The sequence below is a fragment of the Dama dama genome, chromosome 21 (genome assembly GCF_033118175.1).
Source record: "Dama dama isolate Ldn47 chromosome 21, ASM3311817v1, whole genome shotgun sequence".
Lineage (NCBI taxonomy): Eukaryota > Metazoa > Chordata > Mammalia > Artiodactyla > Cervidae > Dama > Dama dama.
The window spans coordinates 50,639,724-50,667,235 of NC_083701.1; the positions used below are offsets into that span (position 1 = coordinate 50,639,724).

Sequence of the window (27,512 nt, forward strand, 5' to 3'; positions counted from 1 at the left end):
TCAGTCCATATGTGTTTGCATTTTAGCAGTTTCCTCGGCCTAGAATTTCTTTTTCATATATTTCGATTAGCATTGGAATCACTTTTTTGAGTCAGACTAAGGATGACCTACTGCATGAAGTTGTCCCTGACATTGTTTTCTTATTGATACTTTAAAATGTCCAGATTCCTCATTTGGCCATCCCAGGCAATTGCACAAACTTGCATCACACTACAGATTGCATATTCATACATGCACCAGTTTCCCTGTCTCTCCTCTAGACTGCATATTACTTTAGGACAAGGGGCTTATCCTAAAAACCTAAATAACATAGTACCTGGTGTTTCTTTCAGTATTATTGTTGGTAATATTATTTATAATGAACACATAAACTTAGCACAGTAGACCCTCAATAGCTGTTTATGGAAGGAAGAAACCATGAAAGGACAATGTTGGATTATAGGAATTCCTTCACACTTTTTCACTGGAAATTTTATATTTGATTTTAAAAAAATGCTTTGAATGTATAGAATGAATCTGCATGGCAATAATGATTACTGTGATTTTTCATAGTAAAAAAATGAATATAGAAAATGCATTAAAATGAATTTTTAAGGTGAAAAATAACAAATCACAAATTAAATTCTTTCACTGGAAATATTTTAATTGAGTTGATTTATAAATAATTTTAACAAGCACTAATCTGTTCTTGGTTATATACACAAATTATATTTAGAGAGTCTAGAAAGAGAAAGCCAGTTAAGTATCACTATTATCTAAGAACAGCAAAGGGAAGGCAAAAAAACTGACTGTATACAAGTAATACTAATGGCTCAAATATTTTCAATGGTGTCATAAGGAAATTAATAACTTTTTACACTTTAATTTTCACTTCTTTCTAAAATCCAAACATTAATACCAATTACAGAAAAAAAATCTGATAAAAAATTTCTAAAGAACAAATGTATTATTAATACTGCCAACTCATGAAAGAATATTAGAAATATTACTAAATATATTAAATCTCATTAATACATTTTATTATATTTTACATTTTAGATGCCTTTTTCAAAAAATTTTAATATATCTGAAACTGGTATATATCTCATATTCAATGACTGCCATAGTTTATTGGTAACATTTTTTCTTTTCTTAGAATCATGTAAAATAATGATGCCCCTTACAATCAATGGTGTTTTAATTTGATGAAATACAGTAGAAATTAGATTTGGAACAAGATGAGCTCAATTAGATAATAAAAAGTAAAAAAAATAAAAATAGATAAATCCATGTATTTGACACAAAATATTGATTGATTTGAATATAGCAGTTTGAATCTTCCCACACTCTCTTCTATGAACAGAATCACATATTACCATTTTTTTCCTCTAGTAATAATTAAACATATGGAAATATACTAATGCTACACCTTTCTTAACATTCCATATGTTTAGGATTAAAAACTTTCTAAGTTTTTTTTTTCTTTTGAATAATATAAGTAGAGTTTATTTTAAACACTTTCACAAAGCATTTTTAAAATAACCCATGATGCTTTCAAAATAGTATAAGATGCAATTACATTGCAAATTTCTTTTTTTTTTTATGGGAATGAGTCTTAATGTAATGAAAATTTATTTATGTTTTTGTTTGTTTGTTTTTTATTTATTTTAATTGGAGGTTAATTACTTTACAATATTGTGGTGGTTTTTGCCATTCTTAAAATAATTGTGAACTTCTCTATTCATAGACAGTTCAAATTTCCCAGCCAAATTACTGAAAAATATTTTACCAATTTATCTGAAAATATATAACTGTATGCACACAGTAGACACCACCAGATTTTGTTGTTTTGTTTATTTTTAATATCTCAGTAATGGAGATAAATGATGCATAGGCTGACCTGTTTTTTTATAAGAAAAATTTGAAATTCAATGGATATCCTAGTCCTACTGAATTCCACACTATAGCTGTAACTCTTATCACCTGAATTCAGTACACATATCTCTCCTACCCCAATCCAAACAAAGCCACATTCATTGACATATTATTTTCAACTCAGCAAGTAGTTTAATATTGATAACGCAAGTAGATTTATTAATTTGTAGGTTTAAATTTTAAAAAGGTATTTTGTATGAGTAGGACTTGTCTTCATAAAATAAAGGAATCATAATAAGCAGAATGTAGACTGGAGATCGCATAGAACATATATATATTCTATAAAGAGCATGATAGACTATTCTCTAAAATAATGTTTCCCTAATATACTGCTAAATTATGTAATGTTTTCATATTATTAATTTGTGTGATTTAAAGATGATCATTCAGTTAAAATCAGACAGAAGAGATATTATCACCTAATTAATAGTGATTATTTGACAGTGATTATTTTGTAGAAAGCTCATAATAACAAGGTGGCACTAGTGGTAAAGAATCTGCCTACCAATTCAGGAGACACAAGAGACACAGGTTCAGTCCTTGGAATGGGAAGATCCCCTGGAGTAGAGCGGTTGTCAACCCGCTCCAGTATTCTTGCCTGAAAAATTCCATGGACAGGAGCCTGGAAGGCCACAGTCCTTGGGATCACAGAGTCGGACATGACTGAGCAACTGAACACATGTATATTAACAAATTTAGGTTTTATAAGTTAGTGACGTTAGTTATCAAGAACATGTATTCATTCTAGACCAAATAATGAAAAAAGAAAAAAAGGTGCTGAGCTTACATTAAGGTAGGGAAAAGTGTGCTTTCTTTACTTCCACAAAATATTGCAGACCCTGAACTCTGATGCAATAGTTTTCTAACTCAAAATCTCAAAACAACAATTTTATGAATGTAGTGTAGCTCATTCAGTCTTCTCCTCTATTCTTCGTCTTCTGCCACCCACTTAGTGACACTCTCCTTTCATACATACCTCAGAAAAAACATTTCCCCCCCATCATACCAGGTAAACAACAGAGACCCTACCTCTAAATTAACATTGCATGCATGCTCAGTCGCTTCAGTTGTGTCTGACTCCTTGTGACCTTATGGACTGTAGCCCACCAGGCTCTCCTCTGTCCGTGGGGATTCTCCAGGCAAGAATACTGGAGTGGGTTGCCATGCCCTCCCCTAAGGGAACCTTCCAACCCAAGGATAGAACACACTTATCTTATGTCTCCTGCATTGGCAGGTGGGTTCTTTACGACGATCTTTCTCATACTGTATCTTTCAGTTCTCAGAACCTGTCAAGGGCCCCTCATAATGTTTTCAGACCCATTCCTTCTGTGTAGGCCATTGTTTCTCCCAACCCACCTTCTGCTATCACCCTTAATATACTAATTTCAATCCTTCAGGGAAGTCTTGACTTTACTCAAAAAAAAAAAAAAAAAAAAAAATTAAGGGCTTCCAACTACCTGTTTTCACATACTGTATGTTTATTTGGATAATTACAGAGTAAACATCTTTCTTTCTGCTAGAAAGTAAATTATATGAGGAGCTGCAACATGCTACTTCCTATGCCCCGTATATAATAAGGATTTCATAAATTTTATCAAATGAATCAGTCAGTTTTTCCAAATCGGAACATATTATTATCTGCTTCTAGCCATTTCAAATATTTTAGTGTACATTGCCTACCAATATACTCAGTTCAGTTCAGTTCAGTTGCTCAGTCGTGTCTGACTGCGACCCCATGAATTGCAGCAAGCTAGGCCTCGCTGTCCATCACCAACTTCCAGAGTTTACTCAAACTCATGTCCATCGAGTCGGTGATGCCATCCAGCCATCTCATCCTCTGTCGTCCCCTTCTCCTCCTGCCCTCAATCCCTCCCAGAATCAGGGTCTTTTCCAATGAGTCAGCTCTTTGCATCAGGTGGCCAAAGTATTGGAATTTCAGCTTCAGCATCAGTCCTTCCAATGAATACCCAGGACTGATCTCCTTTAGGGTGGACTGGTTGGATGTCCTTGCAGTCCAAGGGACTCTCAAGAGTCTTCTCCAACACCACAGTTCAAAAACATCAATTCTTTGGCGCTCAGCTTTCTTCACAGTCCAACTCTCACATCCATACATGACCACTGGAAAAACCATAGGCTTGACTAGATGGACCTTTGTTGGCAAAGTAATGTCTCTGATTTTTAATATGCTGTCTAGGTTGGTCATAACTTTATTTCCAAGGAGCAAGTGTCTTTTAATTTCATGGCTGCAGTCACCATCTGCAGTGATTTTGGAGTTCCCAAAAATAAAGTTTCTCATGGTTCCCATTGTTGGTATGGTGACCTCCTGTTTCCACTGGCTGTAATGGTGACCTCCTTCAAAAGGACTTATGCCAGCATGCTGTGGCTCCCAGGACTGTTGTATTCAGGGCCTCTACCCTGTAGCAGGCCACTGCTGGCCCATGCCTCCACCAGAAACTCTTAGATACACACAGGCAAGTCTGGCTCAATCTCTTGTGAGGTCACTGTTGCTTTCTCCTAGCTCTTGGTAAGCACAAGGTATTTTTTGTGCTTCCAAGAGTCTTTTTCCCCAGTCCAATGGAAGTTCTGTAATTAAATCCCACTGGCCTTCAAAGTCAAATCCCCTGGGGGTTCTCAGTCCCTTTACCAGATCCCCAGGTTGGGAAATCTGTTATGGGCCCTAGAAGTTTTGCAACAGTGTGAGAACTTCTTTGCTATAATTGTTGTCCAGTTTGTGGGTTGTCTGCTCAACAGCTCTGTGGTGGGGCTAATGGTGACCTCCTCCAAAAAGACTTAAGCCACATGCCACACCTCCCAGGTCTGCTGCTGCCAGAGCCCCTGTCCCCGCGGCAGGCCCCTGCTGACCCATGCCTCCACAGGAGACACTCAAAGGCAGGTCTGGCTCAGTCCCTGTGGGGTCCCTGGATCCTGGTGCACACAAGGTTTTGTTTGTACTCCAAGCATCTCTGGCAGGTGTGAGGTTTGATTCTAAACATGATTTCACCCTTCTTCCCATTTTGGGGAGGCTTTTCCTTTGCCCTTGGATGCAGGGTATCATTTTTTGGTGGGATCCAACATTCTCCTGCAGATGATTGTTCAGCAATTTTGGAGTTCATGCAGGAGAAGATGAGCACACATCCTTCTACTCCTCCATCTTGTCCATTATGTTCATGGAAGAAAGTAGGGAAAACCACTAGGCTATTCAGGTATGACCTAAATCAAATCCTTTATAATTATACAGTGAAAGTGAAGTGAAGTCACTCAGTCATATCCAACTCTTTGCGGTTCCATGGACTGTAGCCTACCAGGCTCCTCCATCCGTAGAATTTTCCAGGCAAGAGTACTGGAGTGGGTTTCCATTTCCTTCTCCAGGGGATCTTCCCAACCCAGGGATCGAACCCGAGTCTCCCACATTGGGGGCAGACACTTTACCATCTGAGCCACCTGGGAAGCCCTTCAATTATACAGTAGAAGTGACAAATAGATTTAAGCGATTAGATCTGATAGACAGAATGTCTGAAGAACTATGGACTAAACAACAGCAACAATCAGTATTCTTGCTTGAATAGAGGAGCGTAGCAGGCTACAATCCAATGGGTTCCAAAGAACTGGACGTGATTTAGTAGCTATTACCTTATATATGTAATTCATCATAGCACCTGACGGAAACCCTAGCCCTGCACTGATGCAATAAGTCTCAGATTTGTTTGTTCAGTGACAGCTGCACATCCATAAATGTCATTATGATGGGAGATGATGACTATTTTTCAGCTCATCTTTTTTCAACTCAACTTGGATTTTATAGCTTCCCTTACTCAAACTCTTCTTTACTGTGTAGTTGACTTTTTTGTCTTTTTTTTTTTTTAATAACCTTATCTTCCTAGAATCAAATAGCCATTCTTCTCCTCTCTTAAGGTTAGCTGTTCTGCTGCTAGATCCCTTTCTCAGTTAATTGTAATGTATCTTGAGAATATTCAATAACAGTTTGCCAGTAATATGCCTTGTAAAAACGTGTTGTGAGAGTTATGTCATATATAATGAAAAATGTCATAGTTTAAGTATTTTTCCTGGACATTCATGAACATTGCAGCCAGGACTATTTATGGGAATTATCCCTGATAATTCAATGTAATGCTGTTTGATTTATTCCTTACACCATCACAGCCACCTGATGCTGGAAAGAACTGTAACAGTATTATATCTTATTAAGTCATTTTCTTCTTTATTTGGACCCTGAAACTGCATCCTTTGGGACTAGAGGTTGTGCTTACAAGTGGAGAAAGCAAAATGTACAAAGGCTTGGAATGTGAGACTGTGGCAAAGGGCCAGTAGCTGAGGATAGGCAAATTACAAGTTCCAGGGGAAATAATGGTGGGTAATAGCTAGAAAGGCAAGAGTAACATTATAAATGGCCTTATGTGACATTCTGTGGATTTGATTTGCTGATGGTGAGTATTTGTTAGGCAGAAAGTACAGGGTTAGATTTTCATTTGAAAACTATCATTGCATTAGCTTAATACGCGACAGATATAGAAATATGTTCATTGCTAGACTTGAAGTGAAAAATTACTCAGTCGTGTCTGATTCTTTGCAACCCCGTGGACTCTCCATGGAATTTTCTAGGCCAGAATATTGGAGTGGGTAGCCTTTCCCTCCTCCAGGGGATCTTCCCAACCCAGGGATCGAACCCAGGTCTCCCGCATTGCAGGCGGATTCTTTACCAGCTGAGCTAAACTTGGGAGATGGTCAAACTGTGCAAAGTTAATTGTTAATTTCAATATTTAATCCTGTGCAATTCCAGTTGGCAAACAAGACTCCTGTAGCCAAAGTGTGGAAAGAGCTTACACAGGGCAGATGTTATTACTGCATCAAGTGCTAAGAAGCCAGTGTCTGGTATATTTTAAATTAAAAGATAAAATCAAAGATGAGATTCCATGTGAAAAGAAGTTTATTAATCACATGATTTCTGGGGTTTAGCACTGTGGCTAAATAAGTTCCTCCTTAACTTATTGCTAGTAGAACATTTTATTTTATTAAAACTCATAAAAATTAAATTTGTTTGCTTTTCTGTACACATAGCTAGCACATTCTGAACAGATTTTTATCTTTTTTATGTTTAAGATGTTTCCATGATATGAGATCATCATTCCAAGCATTAATAATTATGTATAATGAAATGCAGATTTATAAATTATATATATTCTGTCCTCCAGGATATGCCCCACCCTGCACAAAATAATGCATTTATTTTTTAATACAATGCCCTTAAATAGCGTGTGCATCAAAGCATAAATTAAAAAGCAATCCAACTCAGTTTATCTGTAATAGTCTTAATTTACAACTGCTCTATGGGATAGTTATTAATAATCCTTCATTTCACAGTAAAAAAGTATTTTGATCTGAAAGAGAAATTATGTGTTCACCTCTTTAACACCATGGACAATGACAGATAAATAAATCTCAGCTCTGATACACACCATTTGTCCAGTTTTAGCAAGGAAACTCAGTTTGATGTCTTCATCTATAAAACTGGAGAAAATAAGTTTTACCTTGTAGATTTCTTACAACAAATAAATGCAGAATTGGCTTTATGGATGTGAAATCCATGCAGTCCCACAGTAGGGGCTTCATGCTGAGAAGGGCCAAGCTTAGTTTAATGTTCTATTGATCTCTTGAAATTCTTAACATGTTTTCAACAAGTACTGTGCATTTCACTTTTGTTCTGGGCCCACGATTTATAATGAGTCCTGACTAAATGAGAAATGTGCTAATTTAATTCAGATTTTCTTCCTTTATTCTTCTGTTCTGGTTTCAGTCCTGATTGTTATTTCACCAAATTTGTAGCTGTTTTACAATGGAAATGTCAATGGAAATATTAAATAAATAGGAATAGAAAAAAAGTTCTGAGCGAAACCGAGGATTATAGACTGGAGACAAGCCTCTCAGATAACTTAAAGAATTGTTCCAAAGAAGCATGGTTTTTAGCAGTTTTATATCCTTTCTGAACAAAGGAGAAAAAAAAAAGTCAGGAGTACATCATTTCAAGGCTTCAAACAAAAGCCCAAATCACCATGTGTATAGTGAGTCAGAATGTCATCAGCACCTGTGAAGGGAGTCTTATAAATCAAAGGAGTACCAGCATTGACATCTCAGGAAAGGAGGAATTTAATATTTGTTTTTAACATGGGTGTTCTTTACTTCTGGTCAGTGTAACTTTTTTTTTTAATGATTGAAGCAGATGTACAATATATCTTTGGTAAACTACAAACAGACTGTTTTAATTGGCATAAAATTCAAGTTAAATCATGAATTAGCTGGAATGATTTCCCTATACTTCAATGTGTAAAAATGTCTTCCATTCGAACCAACTGAAATATTAAAATATAACCAAAGCAGGTTATTTTTTCATATAAAAGGAAACTCTCCTTTAAATTATATACTAAAAACCAATGTTTAGAGTAGAAGTCACTTAATACCTATTCAAATGTTGAGAACATTACAATAAATTATTAGTGTATTTTGAAGGGTAGCTGAAGTAACCTATCATTTGGCTTTTATTGGGGGGCTTGTGATATGTTCAGTTAACATAATTTTAATATCATAAATAATTCTCCAAAATTAGGAAGAGTCTGTTGGCTTTCACACCTAAATGCCTTTCTATCACACTGGGGCAATATACATATCCTAAACTATTTTTCTTTGTATATAGCATGATGCCACCATTAGTACTTATACATAAAATATTTATATTGATAGCTTTAATTTATTGAGTTCTTATGCCCGACTCTTTGTGACCCCGTGGACTGTAGCCCCCACAGATTCCTCTATCTGTGAATTCTCCAGACAAGAACACTAGAGTGGATACACATCCCCTACTCCAGCGTGTCTTCCCAACCCAGAGATCAAATCTGGGTCTTCTTCATTGCAGGCAGATTCCCATCTGAGCCACCAGGGAAGCCCTTCTTGTATGCCAGTTCTCTGCTAAGTGCTCTACATGTATTTTTACATGTAATAACACACACACAAACATCCCTTGAAGAGGGTATTATTATCTCCACTGTAATAATAACAGTATTGAGGCTTAGAGAGAAAAACAACTTGACAAAACCATATAGATAAAAGATAGAGCTTAATTTTGAAACTAATCTCTGAATATTAAAGCTTGGGCTATAAATCAGTGTTTCAGTATTTTGCAAGCTGTTATATTTTCAGAACTCCATGATTCTATAACATAATTTAAAAATGTCTGCATTCCCTAATAAACATATTTGTATATTCTGGATCTTCTGTGTTATCTGAGAACATTTATCTTACCCCATGAGCATGCCTAGATTCCAATAAGCTAGTGAGGAGGAAATAAGTCAAATTTAAAATAGAAATGATTCCACTAAGATCAGGAACAAGACAAGGATGTCCACTCTTGCCACTTTTACTAAACATAATTTTGGAAGTCCTAACCATAATAATCAGAGAGGAAAAAGAAATAAAAAGAATCCAAATTGGAAAAGAAGAAGTAAAACTGTTTTGTTTGCAGATGGCATGATACTGTATATAGAAAATCCTAAAGATGCTACCAGAACATTACTAGAGCTTATCAATGAATCTGGTAAAGTTGCAGCATGCAAAATTAATACATAGGAATTTCTTACAATTCTATACACTAACAGTCAGCATCAAAAGTAATAAAATACCTAGAAATAAACCAGTGTAAGGAAGCAAAAGACCTGTACTCAGGAAACTATAATATACTGATGAAAAAATTCAGAGAAGACACAAACAGATGGAAGGACACACCATGTTCTTGAATTGGAAGAATTAGTACTCTCAAAATGCCATACTATCCAAGGCAATCCATAGATTCAGTGCAATCCCTATCAAGATACCAATGGCATTTTTTGCAAAATTAGAACAAAAAATGTTTACAATTTGTTTGGAAGCACAAGAGACCCAAGTAACCAAAGCAATCTTGAGGAAGAAAGACAGAGGTGGGGAAATCAGGGTCCCTGATTTCAGAATGTACTACAAGGTGGCAATAATTAAACAGCATGGTACTGGCACAAAAACAAAAATATAGATCAATGGAACAAAGCAGAAAGTCCATAGATAAACTCAAACTCCTCTGATCACTTAAACTTTGACAAAGAATGAAAGAATATATAATGAAGAAAATTCACTTCAATAAGTGATGCTGGGAAAGCTGACTGCTACATGTATAAAATAAAGCAAAAATAAAATTAGAACACTCCCTAACACCATATACAAAAGTAAACTCAAAATGAATTAAAGCCCTAAATGTAAAACTGGATATTATAAAACTCTTAAGACGAAAACACAGAACACTCTCTGGCATATATCACAGGGAGGGAGATCTTTTTCAATCCTCCTCTTAGAGTAGTGAAAATAAAAATATATAAATAAACAAATGTGACCTAATTAAGCTTAAAAGCTTTTGTACAGCAAAGGAAAACTGAAATAAAACAAGAAGACAACCCAAAATGATAGGAAATATTTGCAAATGAGGTGACCAACAAGGGATTAATCTTCAAAATACACAAGCAGCTCATTCAGCTAAATATCAAAACAAACAACCCAATCAGAAAATGGGTGGGAGATCTAAATATGCATTTCTCCAAAGAAGACATGCAAACGACCAAAAAGCACATGAAAACATGCCCAACATCACTAATCATCAGTGAAATGCAATACAAAACTACAGTGAAATATCACCTCACACTAGTCAGAATGACCATCATCAAAAAATCTACAAATAATAAATGCTGGAGAAGTGTGGAGAAAAGAGAGCCCTCCTACAATGTTGGTGGGACATTGGTACAACTATTGTTGGTAAAACTATTATGAAGAACACTATGGAGGTTCCTTAACAAACTAAAAATAGAGCTACCATATGATCCTGTAATCCCACTCCTAGGCAAATATCTCAAGAAATCCATAATTTCAAAAGATACATGCACCCCAGTGCTCATTGCATCACTATTTGTGATAGCCAGGACTTGGAAACAACCTAAGTGTCTATCAGTGGATGAATGGATAGAGAAAATATGATACATATATACAATGGATTATCACTCAGCCATAAAAAGTAACGGAATATTGCCATTTGCAACAACATGGGTAGACGTAGAGATTATCATACTGAGTGAAGTAATCAGACAGAGAAATGATATTGCTTACATGTGGAATCAAAAAAATGATATGGATGAACTTATTTGCAAAATAGAAATAGAGTCACAGATGTAAAAATAAGTTTATGATTACTGGGGGAAAGTGAAAGTGAAGTGAAGGGAAAGTCGCTTAGTCATGTCCGACTCTTTGCAACCCCATGGACTATACAGTCCATGGAATTCTCCAGGCCAGAATACTGGAGTGGGTAGCCATTCCCTTCTCCAAGGGATCTTCCTGACCCAGGGTTCGAACCCAGGTCTCCCACATTGCAGGCAGATTCTTTACCAGCTGAGCCACAAGGGAAGCCCACTGGGGGGAAAAGAGGGTATAAATTAAGAGACTGAGATTAACATATACATACTACTAACCATTTGCAATGCAGAAGACGCAGGAGTCGAAGGTTCAATCACTGGGTCAGGAAGATCGCCTGGGGAAGGAAATGGCAACTCACTCCAGTATTCTTTCTGAGAAAATCCCATGGAGAGAGGACCCTGGCAGGCTACAGTCCATGGGATCGCAAAGAGTCGGACATGCCTGAGTGACAGTACAGCACAGCAGCATGGGAAAATAATCTAGAACAGAGTGTATATATATATATATATGTGTGTGTGTGTGTGTGTGTGTGTGTGTGTGATTCACTTTGCTGTACAGCAGAAACACAACATTTTAAGTTAAGTACACTCCAGTAAAAATTTTTAAAAAATAAAATAGAAATGATTTGTTCCCACTAAGTGAAAGATGTATTGTGTTATGGTGTCCTATACCAATGAGTAATTCAGTAATTCAGATGATAAGAGGTGAGGGAAAATTGAATTATTACACAGCATGATCCTTTGGTCAGTAAAATCCCCTAGAGAAGAGGATGGCAACCCACTCTTGTATTCTTGCCTGGAGAATTCTATGGACAGAGGAGCCTGACAGGCTACATCCACAGGGTCACAGAGTTGGACATGACTGAGCAACTAACACTTCACTTTTCAAAAAGCATAGCAATCTCTACAAGTTTGTGCTCTATTAGCTGGTTCCATATTCATGTTGTGAATGGCAATTTAGTTTCAAGGAAACAAAATCTTCTGCTACATAAGATATATACTTTAAATCAATATTGGGAGTCTATGAAGTTTTTTGTTTTTCTTTTACCTTAAAAGTAGCTTGAAGGAGCTTAACTAGGTAACATGTGATGTGCCTAGTTGATTGTTAGCATCACATCACTAGTTTTATTATTTTTTTCTATGTTGATGTTATACTGACTACTCCCTCTTGATCATTTTCAGTTCCTCATTAGGCTTTTTCTTATTGTTAATGTTTTAGCGTTTAAAAAGTAAAGCAATTCATCATCTTTCACCTTGTTGTGTATTTGTTGTATACTTCCTATGACTCTTCCCATGAATCATTAATTTAAAAATCTTATTTCTAAAAAGTAATAACCTTGAATAATATGACCCTCCCTGGCCTATTGAATGGTAACATGAAGCAAGTTATTCGGTAAGATAAAAAGCTGAATTCATTGAATTTCTGATACCTAAAGAGTATGTTTGGGAATTATAAAGACTCATTTGATTTTGCAGTATTACTACAATCTTTTTAAAGTAATACATTAAAATTAAATTTTTTTAAAATGATAAATTCATAGTTCTCTTTAAGTGGTTAGACACTAAAATTTTGCAGAGTTAGTCCTGGAGAGTTAGCAGTATCATATGCTGATTATGAGAATGCCTTAATCCATTCTATCTTTGAAACTAGGAAAACTGATAGAATTTCCAAAGATGCCCAAACCTCTGCCATAATTGATTGGTTTGTGGGTTTTACCTATTATATTTGTTTTCAAAGACTCTGTAGTCTTTATTCTGCTTTTTGTTACTGAAGCTCTTGGATCAGAAAAAAACTGACTAGTGAGAGGAAGAAGGGGCAAGTTAAAAAAAAAAAGGTAACAATGAAAAGATTAAATAAGAATCATTCTAAAAATTTGATCTATTTACTTTTTTATAATTTAAAGGAAGTATATTTTAAAACAGTAAATTAGTTAGAGATCTACAAACTTAAAATGCATCCTGAAAATATTTTGCTCTCATCCTTTTTCCATGCTGTCCTTTCATCAAGGCCGGGAAATACTGAAACTATTATGTATTTCTGTTTATGTACAAGTGTTCTGTCCAAGGGCGGTAGTGTAGTAGTTCCTTCTTCCCATCTATTGTTTGAGAGGGAATGAGTCATCTTCAACACAGAACCATTCTGTACATTTTGTTCATGTTAGACTCTAGTTAAAGTAAAATACATCTACACTTACATACTTTACATTACTTTAAATGATAATGCTTTCTATTAAACTGTGTTTTTTCAATATTCTGTTTTACCTGCAGCTGAATGTGGTGCATCTGCAACAAATAATGAAGGCATTTTGCTCTCTCCAAATTATCCACTGAACTATGAAAACAACCATGAATGCATTTATAGTATTCAGGTTCAAGCAGGAAAGGGAATCAATATTTCAGCCAGAACATTTCATTTAGCACAAGGAGATGTTCTAAAGGTAAGTGAACTCGGTATACTTATATTTTGATTATTTTAACCATTAAGTATTCATTAAAGTGTGTATATAATCTGCCAAAAGTTTATTCTGCCATTCATAGGTTTAAATTATACATTATTTATCTGTGAAACATAATCAACCCATAAATGGTCACTTATTTATTTTTATTTTGATGTTTTTTAAGTAATGTATTTAGCTGTGTTGCTACAAGGAAAAGTCTATGCATTTATGACTATGGAAATTTTATAATTTATGAATAAATAAATTAACAATATCTATAAATTATTTTTAAAAAATACTCTGTCAATAAACATTTAAGTAAAATTTTTAATTTATTTTAAAAATTTGAAATGATCACATTTAAAGATATATTTAAGGGGAGTTCCCTGGTGGTCCAGTGGTTAAGACTTGGTGCATTTGTTGCTGTTGCCCCAGGTTCAATTCCTGGCCAGGTAACTAAGATCCAGCAGACTGCATGGTGTAGCCAAAAATTTTTTTGAAAATGTTACAGTAAATATATATTTTCATATTTATTGATCCATGTTTTGCAAATCAAACATTTTGATAAATAGAGTTGATATTCATTATTGGAATAGTGGTAAACACTTCTATAAAATCACATATAAATATTTTTAAAAAGATCACATATATTTTTCTCATTATCAAGATGTCCTCAATCTAGGTAAGAAATTTTAGATATTCTATTTTCACAAATCTTGAAAAAAAAATTGTGATATCCCAGATTGGGGTGGGGGATTTTTATTGAAGTGGTGATTTTAACATTATCAGTTATGTCCTTTTAAAAAGAATATTAATTTGGTGATAATTGTTGGTTGTCTAACACAAACAGTTCTGTATGCTAGCAATATTTGTGTAGATATGGGAAAGATTTCCTTCAGTACACCTGGATATATACAATTTTATTATTAATTTAAAGCCATTGTTGTTTTTTGTGCTTTTCCCCCATAGGCAACAAAAATTCACTTTGTATATAATATCTTCAATCTCTAGCTCATTGTTTGGTTTTCCTGTTAAAAATAAATTTATTTGATAAATTGGAGTCAAACTGAGATTAATGGAAAGCTTGTACTTAGAAGTAAGCCAGTGCTTTTTCTTTTCTTTTCTTTTTTTTTTTTTTCTGGCTAACTATGGGGAAAAAAATGTGTCAAGACATAGATCAGAAGTATGAGTGTAGCTACTAATCTGTATCACATAAGTAACAATAATAAACATGCATTTATAAGTTAAAAGTCAGAAAATGCTTCCCCCCTGTCTACCAGGATGCTTCCTAAAATATTTCTCTCCTCTCAATGTTTCTTAAAATTTATATATTAATTTTCCATACTGAATAATGTTTATTACTTGGAAAATCCATTTGGAATAATTAGTGATGCCTGTTAAAAAATAGTCCAGTATGTTTCTCAGAGTGCTTTCTGATTAATGTCTTACTGTTTGGAATAAGGTCACATACATTTGTTATGTGTGTTACCTTGAGGAAGAATGGAATTCAGTAATGAGTGACAGCATGAGGGGATTTGATGGTGAGAGACAAAGGAAAGCAGGAAAACTCAATTTCAAGCTCTGTAGTGGATTTCATTAAATAGTGATTTTTCTTTCATAAGTGAAAAAAATATATATTCCCAGAATTTTTTTTTAAAGTTGAAAAGATTATTTACTAGATATTAACCTGGAAGCACACCAATTCAATCATCCTTCTACTAATAGTCTAACCTGGGATTTATTCTAAATTATTATTTTAAAATAACTTTGGTAAGTCACACTATAGAGACAGTTGGGGATGGGCTTTTAAACACTGTCTGTCTTCAAGGTTTCTCCACCAGTATAAAATGTAAAATGCCTATATGTTATTCTTCTCAATAATCCCAGGAACAACTATCAGTTCAAAGATACCTCCTGACACAAGCACAGTTAGGCATGCACAAGTAGACCGTGTACTTTGCAGAGGACAAATGATTAATTCTCAGAGATTGGTAAACCCAGAGTCCTCTCAGGATAGAAGGTAATTTGCCTAACTGCAAACTAACTCAGCATTCAAAAATCTAGGATCATGGCATCCAGTCCCATCCCTTTGTCAGGGGAGTGTGTAACTTCCTCAGTTCTGTATTGTCACAACAAAAATTTGAAGCAGTGGACCAGCATTACAGCCCTCAGACAGATCGTGTCATAGCTCTTGGACAGATCAGTGTTACAGATCCATGTTACATCTCAAGTTTTATTTAGAAAACAAAGGAAAATATATCCTCAAGACATGAAGGCATGCCGACCCAAAAGACGCAAAGAGTAGAGAGAAATCTAAGAGACAGAGAGAGAGCAAGAGAAAGACAGAGAGATAGAGAGTGAGAGAGAGAGAGAGTGAGAGACAGAGAGAGTGAGAGGCAGAGAGAGACAGAGAGCAAGAGAAACAGACAGAGAGTGCGAGAGAAAGACAGAGAGAGAGAGACCTGGCCCTTTGGCTCCTCTTTTTATATATTTTTTCTCCCCCACAACCCCAGGCCTGCCCTATGTAAATTGGGCTAGCCAGGAGTGCTGTTTGTTCTACCTGAGGTCCTCACTCCAGTCCTCGGAATTTCCTTTGTTCTATTTTCACGGGCTTTTCCCTTCCTTGTCTTTTAGCCACCGCCATTCTGGACTCCTTTTTCCTACTCTAACTACCTAACAGCTTCATGGCAAATAGATGGGGAAACAGTGGAAACAGTGACAGACTTTATTTTCTTGGGCTCCAAAATCACTGCAGATGATCACTGCAGCCATGGAATAAAAAGATGTTTGCTCCTTGGAAGGAAAACTATGACCAGCCTAGACAGCACATTAAAAAGCAGAGCTATTACCTTGCTGACAAAGGTCCTTTTAGTCAAAGCTATGGTTTTTTCAGTAGTCACGTATGAATGTGAGAGCTGGACCATAAAGAAAGCTGGACCATATGCTGAAGAATTGATGCCTTTGAACTGTGGTGTTGGAGAAAACTCTTGAGAGTCCCTTAGACTACAAGAAGATCCAACCTGTCCATCCTAAAGGAAATCAGTCCTGAATATTCATTGGAAGGACTGATGCTGAATCTGAAACTCTGATACTTAGGCGACCTGATGCAATGAACTGGCGCCTTGGAAAAGCCCCTGATGTTGGGAAAGATTGAAGGCAGGAGGAGAAGGGACAACAGAGGATGAGATGGTTGATGGCATCACTGACTCGAAGGACATGAGTTTTAGGAAGATCTGGGAGTTAGTGATGGACAGGGAAGCCTGGCGTACTGCAGTCCATGGGGTCACAAACAGTCAGACACAACTCAGTGACTGAACTGAACTGAACTGTATCCATCAGAGCCCATTTTCATCCACAGGACTTTCCAGTATTAAATTTAGTAATCACTTCTTTTGCTCCATTCCAACTAGGACATAGAAAGAAATATGAAAAATAATTAGCCTATTACAGAAACTTTTATCCCTTGGCTAAGATCAAAGAACAAAACCAATAATAAAAAAAAAGTATGTATTTTAATCTATATCTGTACACACACACACACACACACACACAACTTTTTTTTCTGAGAAGCCATCATCTAGGCTGATTCTCATTTACTCACTCACCCACTCTCTCTCTCCCTCCTCCTTCTTATAAACACCTTAGTTATCTGAATATTCATTGGAAGGACTGATGTTGAAGCTGAAACTCCAATACTTTGGCCACCTCATGGGAAGAACTGACTCATTTGAAAAGACCCTGATGCTGAGAAAGATTGAGGGCAGGAGGAGAAAGGGACGACAGAGGATAAGATGGTTGGATGGCATCACTGACTCAATGGACATGGGTTTGGGTGAACTCCTGGAGTTGGTGATAGACAGGGAGGCCTGGTGTGCTGAGGTTCATGGATTCGCAAAGTCGGACACACTGAGCGACTGAACTGAACTTATCTGTAACCAAACTAGTTAAGTTTCAATAGATCTAGGGAAAATTGGTTCAGTTCATCTCCACCTGGGATTAAGGATTTTTTTTTTTTTCTATGTATTTTTTTTTCTTTCTTTCTTTTTTTTTTTTTATTACTTGGAGGCTAATTACTTCACAACATTTCAGTGGGTTTTGTCATACATTGATATGAATCAGCCATAGATTTACACGTATTCCCCATCCCAATCCCCCCTCCCACCTCCCTCTCCACCCGATTCCTCTGGGTCTTCCCAGTGCACCAGGCCCGAGCACTTGTCTCATGCATCCCACCTGGGCTGGTGATCTGTTTCACCATAGATAGTATACATGCTGTTCTTTTGAAATATCCCACCCTCACATTCTCCCACAGGGTTCAAAAGTCTGTTCTGTATTTCTGTGTCTCTTTTTCTGTTTTGCATATAGGGTTATCGTTACCATCTTTCTAAATTCCATATATATGTGTTAGTATGCTGTAATGTTCTTTATCTTTCTGGCTTACTTCACTCTGTATAAGGGGCTCCAGCTTCATCCATCTCATTAGGACTGGTTCAAATGAATTCTTTTTAATGGCTGAGTAATATTCCGTGGTGTATATGTACCACAGCTTCCTTATCCATTCATCTGCTGATGGGCATCTAGGTTGCTTCCATGACCTGGCTATTATAAACAGTGCTGCAATGAACATTGGGGTGCACGTGTCTCTTTCAGATCTGGTTTCCTCAGTGTGTATGCCCAGAAGTGGGATTGCTGGGTCATATGGCAGTTCTCTTTCCAGTTTTTTAAGAAATCTCCACACTGTTTTCCATAGCGGCTGTACTAGTTTGCATTCCCACCAACCGTGTAAGAGGGTTCCCTTTTCTGCACACCCTCTCCAGCATTTATTGCTTGTAGACTTTTGGATAGCAGCCATCCTGACTGGCGTGTAATGGTACCTCATTGTGGTTTTGATTTGCATTTCTCTAATAATGAGTGATGTTGAGCATCTTTTCATGTGTTTGTTAGCCATCTGTATGTCTTCTTTGGAGAAATGTCTGTTTAGTTCTTTGGTCCATTTTTTGATTGGGTCATTTATTTTTCTGGAATTGAGCTTCAGGAGTTGCTTGTGTATTTTTGAGATTAATCCTTTGTCTGTTTCTTCATTTGCTATTATTTTCTCCCAATCTGAGGGCTGTCTTTTCACCTTACTTATAGTTTCCTTTGTAGTGCAAAAGCTTTTAAGTTTCATTAGGTCCCATTTGTTTATTTTTGCTTTTATTTCCAATATTCTGGGAGGTGGGTCATAGAGGATCTTGCTGTGATTTATGTCGGAGAGTGTTTTGCCTATGTTCTCCTCTAGGAGTTTTATAGTTTCTGGTCTTACATTTAGATATTTAATCCATTTTGAGTTTATTTTTGTGTATGGTGTTAGAAAGTGTTCTAGTTTCATTCTTTTACAAGTGGTTGACCAGTTTTCCCAGCACCACTTGTTAAAGAGGTTGTCTTTTTTCCATTGTATATCCTTGCCTCCTTTGTCAAAGATAAGGTGTCCATAGGTTCATGGATTTATCTCTGGGCTTTCTATTCTGTTCCATTGATCTATATTTCTGTCTTTGTGCCAGTACCATACTGTCTTGATGACTGTGGCTTTGTAGTAGAGTCTGAAGTCAGGCAGGTTGATTCCTCCAGTTCCATTCTTCTTTCTCAAGATTACTTTGGCTATTCGAGGTTTTTTGTATTTCCATACAAATTGTGAAAGTCTTTGGTCTAGTTCTGTGAAAAATACCGTTGGTAGCTTGATAGGGATTGCATTGAATCTATAGACTGCTTTGGGTAGAATAGCCATTTTGACAATATTGATTCTTCCAATCCATGAACATGGTATGTTTCTCCATCTGTTTGTGTCCTCTTTGATTTCTTTCATCAGTGTTTTATAGTTTTCTATGTATAGGTCTTTTGTTTCTTTAGGTAGATATACTCCTAAGTATTTTATTCTTTTTGTTGCAATGGTGAATGGTATTGTTTCCTTAATTTCTCTTTCTGTTTTTTCATTGTTAGTGTATAGGAATGCAAGGGATTTCTGTGTGTTAATTTTATATCCTGCAACTTTACTATATTCATTGATTAGCTCTAGTAATTTTCTGGTAGAGTCTTTAGGGTTTTCTATGTAGAGGATCATGTCATCTGCAAACAGTGAGAGTTTCACTTCTTCTTTTCCTATCTGGATTCCTTTTACTTCTTTTTCTGCTCTGATTGCTGTGGCCAAAACTTCCAACACTATGTTGAATAGTAGTGGTGAGAGTGGGCACCCTTGTCTTGTTCCTGATTTCAGGGGAAATGCTTTCAATTTTTCACCATTGAGGGTGATGCTTGCTGTGGGTTTGTCATATATAGCTTTTATTATGTTGAGGTATGTTCCTTCTATTCCTGCTTTTTGGAGAGTTTTAATCATGAATGGGTGTTGAATTTTGTCAAAGGCTTTCTCTGCATCTATTGAGATAATCATATGGTTTTTATCTTTCAATTTGTTAATGTGGTGTATTACATTGATTGATTTGTGGATATTAAAGAATCCTTGGATTCCTGGGATAAAGCCCACTTGGTCATGGTGTATGATTTTTTTAATATGTTGTTGGATTCTGTTTGCTAGAATTTTGTTAAGGATTTTTGCATCTATGTTCATCAGTGATATTGGCCTGTAGTTTTCGTTTTTTGTGGCGTCTTTGTCTGGTTTTGGAATTAGGGTGATGGCGGCCTCATAGAATGAGTTCGGAAGCTTACCTTCATCTGCAATTTTCTGGAAGAGTTTGAGTAAGGTAGGTGTTAGCTCTTCTCTAAATTTTTGGTAGAAGTCAGCTGTGAAGCCATCTGGTCCTGGGCTTTTGTTTGCTGGAAGATTTTTGATTACAGTTTCGATTTCCTTGCTTGTGATGGGTCTGTTAAGATCTTCTATTTCTTCCTGGTTCAGTTTTGGAAAGTTATACTTTTCTAAGAATTTGTCCATTTCATCCAAGTTGTCCATTTTATTGGCATAGAGCTGCTGGTAGTAGTCTCTTATGATCCTTTGTATTTCAGTGTTGTCTGTTGTGATCTCTCCATTTTCATTTCTAATTTTGTTAATTTGGTTCTTCTCTCTTTGTTTCTTAATGAGTCTTGCTAATGGTTTGTCAATTTTGTTTATTTTTTCAAAAAACCAGCTTTTAGCTTTGTTAATTTTTGCTGTGGTCTCTTTAGTTTCTTTTGCATTTATTTCTGCCCTGATTTTTAAGATTTCTTTCCTTCTGCTAACCCTGGGGTTCTTCATTTCTTCCTTCTCTAATTGCTTTAGGTGTAGAGTTAGGTTATTTATTTGGCTTTTTTCTTGTTTCTTGATGTAAGAGTGTAATGCTATGAGCCTTCCCATTAGCACTGCTTTTACAGTGTCCCATAGGTTTTGGGTTGTTGTGTTTTCATTTTCATTCATTTCTATACATATTTTGATTTCTTTTTTGATTTCTTCTATGATTTGTTGGTTATTCAGAAGCGTGTTATTTAGCCTCCATATGTTTGAATTTTTAACAATTTTTTTCCTGTAATTGAGATCTAATCTTACTGCACTGTGGTCAGAAAAGATGACTGGAATGATGTCAATTTTTTTGAATTTTCCAAGACCAGATTTATGGCCCAGGATGTGATCCATTCTGGAGAAGGCTCCGTGTGCACTTGAGAAAAAGGTGAAGTTGATTGTTTTGGGGTGAAATGTCCTATAGATATCAATTAGGTCTAGCTGGTCCATTGTGTCATTTAAGGTTTGTGTTTCCTTGTTAATTTTCTGTTTAGTTGATCTATCCATAGTTGTGAGTGGGGTATTAAAGTCTCCCACTATTACTGTGTTACTATTAATTTCCTCGTTCATACTCGTTAGTGTTTTTTCCGTACATATTGCGGTGCTCCTATGTTGGGTGCATATATATTTATAATTGTTATATCTTCTTCTTCGATTGATCCTTTGATCATTATGTAGTGTCCTTCTTTGTCTCTTTTCACATCCTTTATTTGAAAGTCTATTTTATCTGATATGAGTATTGCGACTCCTGCTTTCTTTTGGTCTCCGTTTGCGTGAAATATTTTTTTCCAGCCCTTCACTTTGAGTCTGTATGTGTCTCTTGCTTTGAGGTGGGTCTCTTGTAGACAGCATATATAGGGTCTTGTTTTTGTATCCATTCAGCCAATCTTTGTCTTTAGGTTGGGGCATTCAACCCATTTACATTTAGGGTAATTATTGATAGATGTGTTCCCGTTGCCATTTACTTTGTTGTTTTGGGTTCACGTTTATACAACCTTTCTGCAATTCCTGTCTAGAGAAGATCCTTTAGCATTTGTTGAAGAGCTGGTTTGGTGGTGCTGAATTCTCTCAGCTTTTGCTTATCTGTAAAGCTTTTGAATTCTCCTTCATATCTGAATGAGATCCTTGCTGGATACAGTAATCTAGGTTGTAGGTTATTCTCTTTCATTACTTTCAGTACGTCCTGCCATTCCCTTCTGGCCTGAAGGGTTTCTATTGGTAGATCAGCTGTTATCCTTATGGGAATCCCTTTGTGTGTTATTTGTTGTTTCTCCCTTGCTGCTTTTAATATTTGTTCTTTGTGTTTGATCTTTGTTAATTTGATTAATATGTGTCTTGGGGTGTTTTGCCTTGGGTTTATCCTGTTTGGGACTCTCTGGGTTTCTTGGATTTGGGTGGCTATTTCCTTCCCAATTTTTGAGAAGTTTTCAGCTATTATCTCCTCGAGTATTTTCTCATGGCCTTTCTTTTTGTCTTCTTCTTCTGGAACTCCTATGATTCAAATGTTGGGGCGTTTCACATTGTCCCAGAGGTCCCTGAGGTTGTCCTCATTTCTTTTGATCCTTTTTTCTTTTTCCCCCTCTGCTTCATTTATTTCCACCATTTTATCTTCTACCTCACTTATCCTATCTTCTGCCTCTGTTATTCTACTCTTGGTTTCCTCCAGAGTGTTTTTCATCTCATTCATTGCATTATTCCTTTTTAATTGACTCTTGTTTATTTCTTCTAGGTCTTTATTAAATATTTCTTGCATTTTTTCAATCTTTGTTTCCAGGCTGTTTATCTGTAACTCCATTTTGTTTTCAAGATTTTGGATCATTTTTATTATCATCATTCTAAATTCTTTTTCAGGTAGATTCCCTATCTCCTCCTCTTTTGTTTGACTTGGTGGGCATTTTTCATGTTCCTTTACCTGTTGGGTATTTCTTTGCCTTTTCATCTTGTTTAGATTGCTGTATCTGGAGTGGGCTTTCTGTATTCTGGAGGTCTGTGGTTCCTTTTTATTGTGGAGGATTTACTCAGTGGGTGGGGTTAGACGATTGGCTTGTCAAGGTTTCCTGGTTAGGGAAGCTTGCGTCGGTGTTCTGGTGCGTGGAACTTGATTTCTTCTCTTTGGAGAGCAATGGAGTGCCCAGTAATGAGTTTTGAGACGGGTTTATGTGTTAGGTGTGACTTTGGGCAGGCTGTATGTTGGCGTTCAGGGCTATGTTCCTGCGTTGCTGGAGAATTTGTGTGGTATGTCTTGCTCTAAAACTTATTGGCTCTTGGGTGGTGGTTGGTTTCAGTGTAGGTATGAAGGCTTTTGGACGGTCACTTATTACTTAAAGTTCCATGTAGTCGGGAGTTTTCTGGTGTTCTCAGGTTTTGGGCTTAAGTCTCCTGCCTCTGGATTTCAGTTTTATTCTTCCTATAGTCTCAGGACTTCTCCAACTATACATCCCTGATAAGAAAACTTCTAGGTTAATGGTGAAAAGATTCTCCCCCGTTAGGGACACCCAGAGAGGTTCACAGAGTTACATGAAGAAGAGGAGAGGGAAGAGGGAGATAGAGATGAGCAGGAGGAGAAAAAGGGGGACTCGAGAGGAGAGAGACAGATCTACGCAGCTGCCTGTTCGCAGAGTGTTCTCTGTAGCCCAGACACCCACAAAGATTCACAGAATTGGATTGGGAAGAGAAGGGGAAAGGAGGAAATAGAGGTGTTCTGAGGTAGAAAACAGAGAGTCAAGATTGGGAGAGAATAATCTTTGGTTTAAAATTAGTGCTTCTCTTCTTCTTTTTTTTTTTTTTTGTAAGGTTATAGTGTATTGAAAATGAAAATTAAGGAGTAGTAGAGGAGTACTAGAGGACTTTAAAAGAAATAAGAGAAAAAGACAAATAGAAAATAGAAGAGAAAAAGGAAAGAAAAAAAAGAGGAAAAAAGAAAAAGCAAAAAAGAAAGAAAGAAAAAAAAAATTTTTTCCCCTAATTAAAAAAATTGTAAAAATCTATGAAAATGAAAGTTAAGTAGTAATGGGGGAGTAATAAGCAATCTTAAAGGAAAATAAAAGAGAAAAAATAAAGAAGAAAAAATTAAAAAAAAAATTTTTTTTTCTTACTTAAAAAAAATAGTATAAATATATCTAGGAATTTCTCTGGAGCTGTTGCGGTCAGTGTGGGTTTGGCTCAGTTTCAAATAGCTCCTTGTTCCAGCTTACACTTCTCGATATCTACAGGCCCCTTCTGGTATAGTCCGTGTTTTCTAGAGGGATTTTAATCTGTTGCACCAGTCTCTTCTGAAGCGGTTACCTTTGTTTATTTGGCTTCTGTTTGCCGGTCTCTTCAGAGCCTCATTTCCGCCCTGACACAGGCGGGCAGAGGTGGACTCTTATTCATGTAGCTAGCTCCCTAGCGCTGTGGGGAGGGGCTGGTGCTGCAGGGAGGGGCTGGTGCTGCAGGGAGGGGCTGGCGCTGCGGGACGGGCTGGCGCTGCCGGGACGCGCTGGCGCTGCCGGGACGGGCTGGCGCAGCCGGGAGGGGCTGACGCTGCTCTCTCCGTCTGTGCTGCTCAGGCTCCCGGCTATTCTATATGGAGCGCGCCCCGCGCTGCGCGAGGTTCCAGCCCTCGGGTGTTCCACAAAAGCACTGAACGAAAAGCTGTGTCTGCTCTCTGTGCCTTCCCCGTCAGAGCAGTCCAGGCAGCCAGGGGCTCGGTGGGCGCACTCTCCCCAGGTGTGGCGCGCCCCCTCCCTTCCGCGGACCCAGTCTCAGTTTCCGCTGGCGCCAGTCGGGTGCGCGCGCCTTCTGCCCTCTGCGTCCCCAGCCCCAGTCCCCGCCCGCGCCGGTCGGGTGCCTGCGCCCTGTGTCTCGCCGCGACCTTCCCCGCCCCCTGCCTCCTGCCTCCGGCGGGGCTGGGCCAGTCCGCAGCCTGCGAGCTCTTCTCTGGACTTTCTCGGTCCCTTTGTTCTGCAAACGGCCGGCAGTGTGTTCGGGCCGGTTAATTTTCTCTCTCTCTTTCGGTCTCCCACAGTTCAAGTTGGCAACTCACAGAAGCTCCCTCCGATTGTCCTCAGGGCACTCAGGCCCGGATCCTACCCCAAGCAATGCTGCCTAAGACTCCCTTCCCGGGTCGGATCTCCATCCTTAGCTCTTTTGTCTCACTTTTTATCTTTTATATTTTGTCCTACCTCCTTTCAAAGACAATGGGCTGCTTTTCTGGGCACCTGATGACATCAGCTAGCGATCAGAAGTTGTTTTGTGAAGTTTGCTCTGCATTCAGTTATTCTTTTGATGAAATTGTAGGAGAGAAAGTGGTCTCCCTGTCCTACTCCTCCGCCATCTTGGCTCCTCCTGGGATTAAGGATTTTTATAAAGCTCTCCAGATTTTGTAATGAAAGTAGGTTTGGAAATTATGAATATATCTTTGTTTGGTTATATTACTTTCAGTAGGCAAGAATATTGAACTTCCCAATCCATCACTCAAACTATATAACTTAATTGTTTTTAATTAACATTTATAGATGGTGTTTATCATATGTAGGCTCTAAATAGTCAATAGTAAGTTGCTATGCTTGTCAGCTGAATAGGACGAAATATGAATACTAGTCAGAAATACAATTTATGTTTTTGTTATCACTGTATTTGTTTTTACTTTCAGAAAAAGGCTAAGCATTATGTTTAGATAAAGGAATTTGCAGGGGGGAAAAAGGCAGTCTCTTTACTATAGTTGGCATTGTGAAGTTTAAAGACTTATTTCTTATGCAAAATAGAAAGTGAAATTGAAAGTCATCTCTGACTCTTTGCGACCCCATGGACTATATAGCCCCTGAAATTCTCTAGACCAGAATACTGGAGTGGGTAGCCTATCCCTTCTCCAGAAGATCTTCCCAACCAATAATCAAACCAGGGTCTACTGCATTGCAGGCAGATTCTTTACCACCTGAGCTACCAGGAAAAATGCTTGTATTTGACAACCAAATCACAGAGTGTTACACAAGGCCTCATAAAACCTTTCCTTTTTTCTCATACTGAGGATCACAGAAGTAAAATGATGTGTGACATGCCAGTCAGTTTTGAGGGTAGAGTTGGGACTTCAACAGAACCACAAAGCTAAGGCGCCTGAAAACCTGACCCTTGATTTAACTCCCAACTCCCTCACTGAAGCACACTAGCTCTTATAATTGACTACACATTATATAGCTGTTGTAAAGACATATCAAGATCTGAGTACAAACAAATGTTCTCTTTTGTTACATATTGTCTTTGGAGAGAACATTGTAGATTTGAAATATTTTGAAAAATTTATGTTTTTTCTTTTTCATTCAAAACTTGAGATCTAACTCAACTCATTACAAAAATTATATAAATTCTTAATCAACCTATAAAACAAATGGCCAAATTAAAAATTTTAGTATCAAAAAAAAAAAAAAGAAAGAAAATTCTAGTATCCATGAGCAGGAATAATTTGACAGTTTGAATAATTATGCTCATGTACATGTGTAATTTCTCTCTTTTGATTTTACTTTTTTTGCTCTTGGGTTCAGATAACACCTGACTTGCTAATTCATTAGAGTAATGAGTGGGGATATGCTTTCTAATACATTTCTTATGTCATTAGCAACAACAGCTTTGGGTGTCCATAAGCAGATAATCATGATGGTGTGATCACTCACCTAGAGCCAGATATCCTGGAATGTGAAGTCAATTGGGCCTTAGGAAGCATCTCTACAAACAAAGCTAGTGGAGGTGATGGAATTCCAGTTGAGCTATTTCAAATCCTAAAAGATGATGCTGTGAAAGTGCTGCACTCAATATGCCAGCAAATTTGGAAAACTCAGCACTGGCCACTGGACTGGAAAAGGTCAGTTTTCATTCCAGTCCCAAAGAAAGGCAATGCCAAAGAATGCTCAAACTACCACAAAATTACACTCATCTCACATGCTAGTAAAGTAATGCTCAAAATTCTCCAAGCCAGGCTTCAGCAGTACATGAACTGTGAACTTCCAGATGTGCAAGCTGGATATAGAAAAGGCAGAGGAACCAGAGATCAAATTGCCAACATCTGTTCAGTCATCGAAAAAGCAATAGAGTTCCAGAAAAACATCTATTTCCGCTTTATTGACTATGCCAAAGTCTTTGACTGTATGGATCACCACCAACTATGGAAAATTCTGAAAGAGATGGGAATACCAGACCACCTGACCTGCCTCTTGAGAAACCTGTATGCAGGTCAGGAAGCAACAGTTAGAACTGGACATGGAACAACAGACTGTTTCCAAATAGGAAAAGGAGTATGTGAAGGCTGTATATTGTCACTCTGCTTATTTAAGTTATATGCAGAGTACATCATGAGAAACGCTGGGCTGGATGAAGCACAAGCTGGAATCAAGATTGCTGGGAGAAATATCAATAACCTCAGATATGCAGATGACACCACCCTAAAGAAGAACTAAAGAGCCTCTTGAAAGAGGAGAGTGAAAAAGTTGACTTAAAGCTCAACATTCAGAAAACTAAGATCATGGCATCCAGTCCCATCAGTTCATGGCAAATAGATAGGGAAACAGTGGAAACAGTGACAGAGTTTATTTTTGGGGGCTCCAAAATCACTGCAGATGGTGACTGTAGCCATGAAATTAAAAGACACTTGTTCCTTGGAAGGAAAGTTATGAC

At 37.2% G+C, this 27,512-nt stretch overlaps 1 protein-coding gene across 3 annotated transcripts in view; it reads left to right on the forward strand.

Moving 5' to 3' along the window:
- CSMD3 (CUB and Sushi multiple domains 3) overlaps nucleotides 1–27,512 on the forward strand; it is a 1,326,016-nt gene that overhangs the window by 937,389 nt on the left and 361,115 nt on the right. For all 3 annotated transcript variants that reach the window (XM_061122845.1, XM_061122846.1, XM_061122847.1), the window contains one exon: nucleotides 13,455–13,624. In XM_061122845.1, coding sequence (XP_060978828.1) covers nucleotides 13,455–13,624 — 170 coding nt within the window. The remainder of the gene's footprint in view (nucleotides 1–13,454; nucleotides 13,625–27,512) is intronic.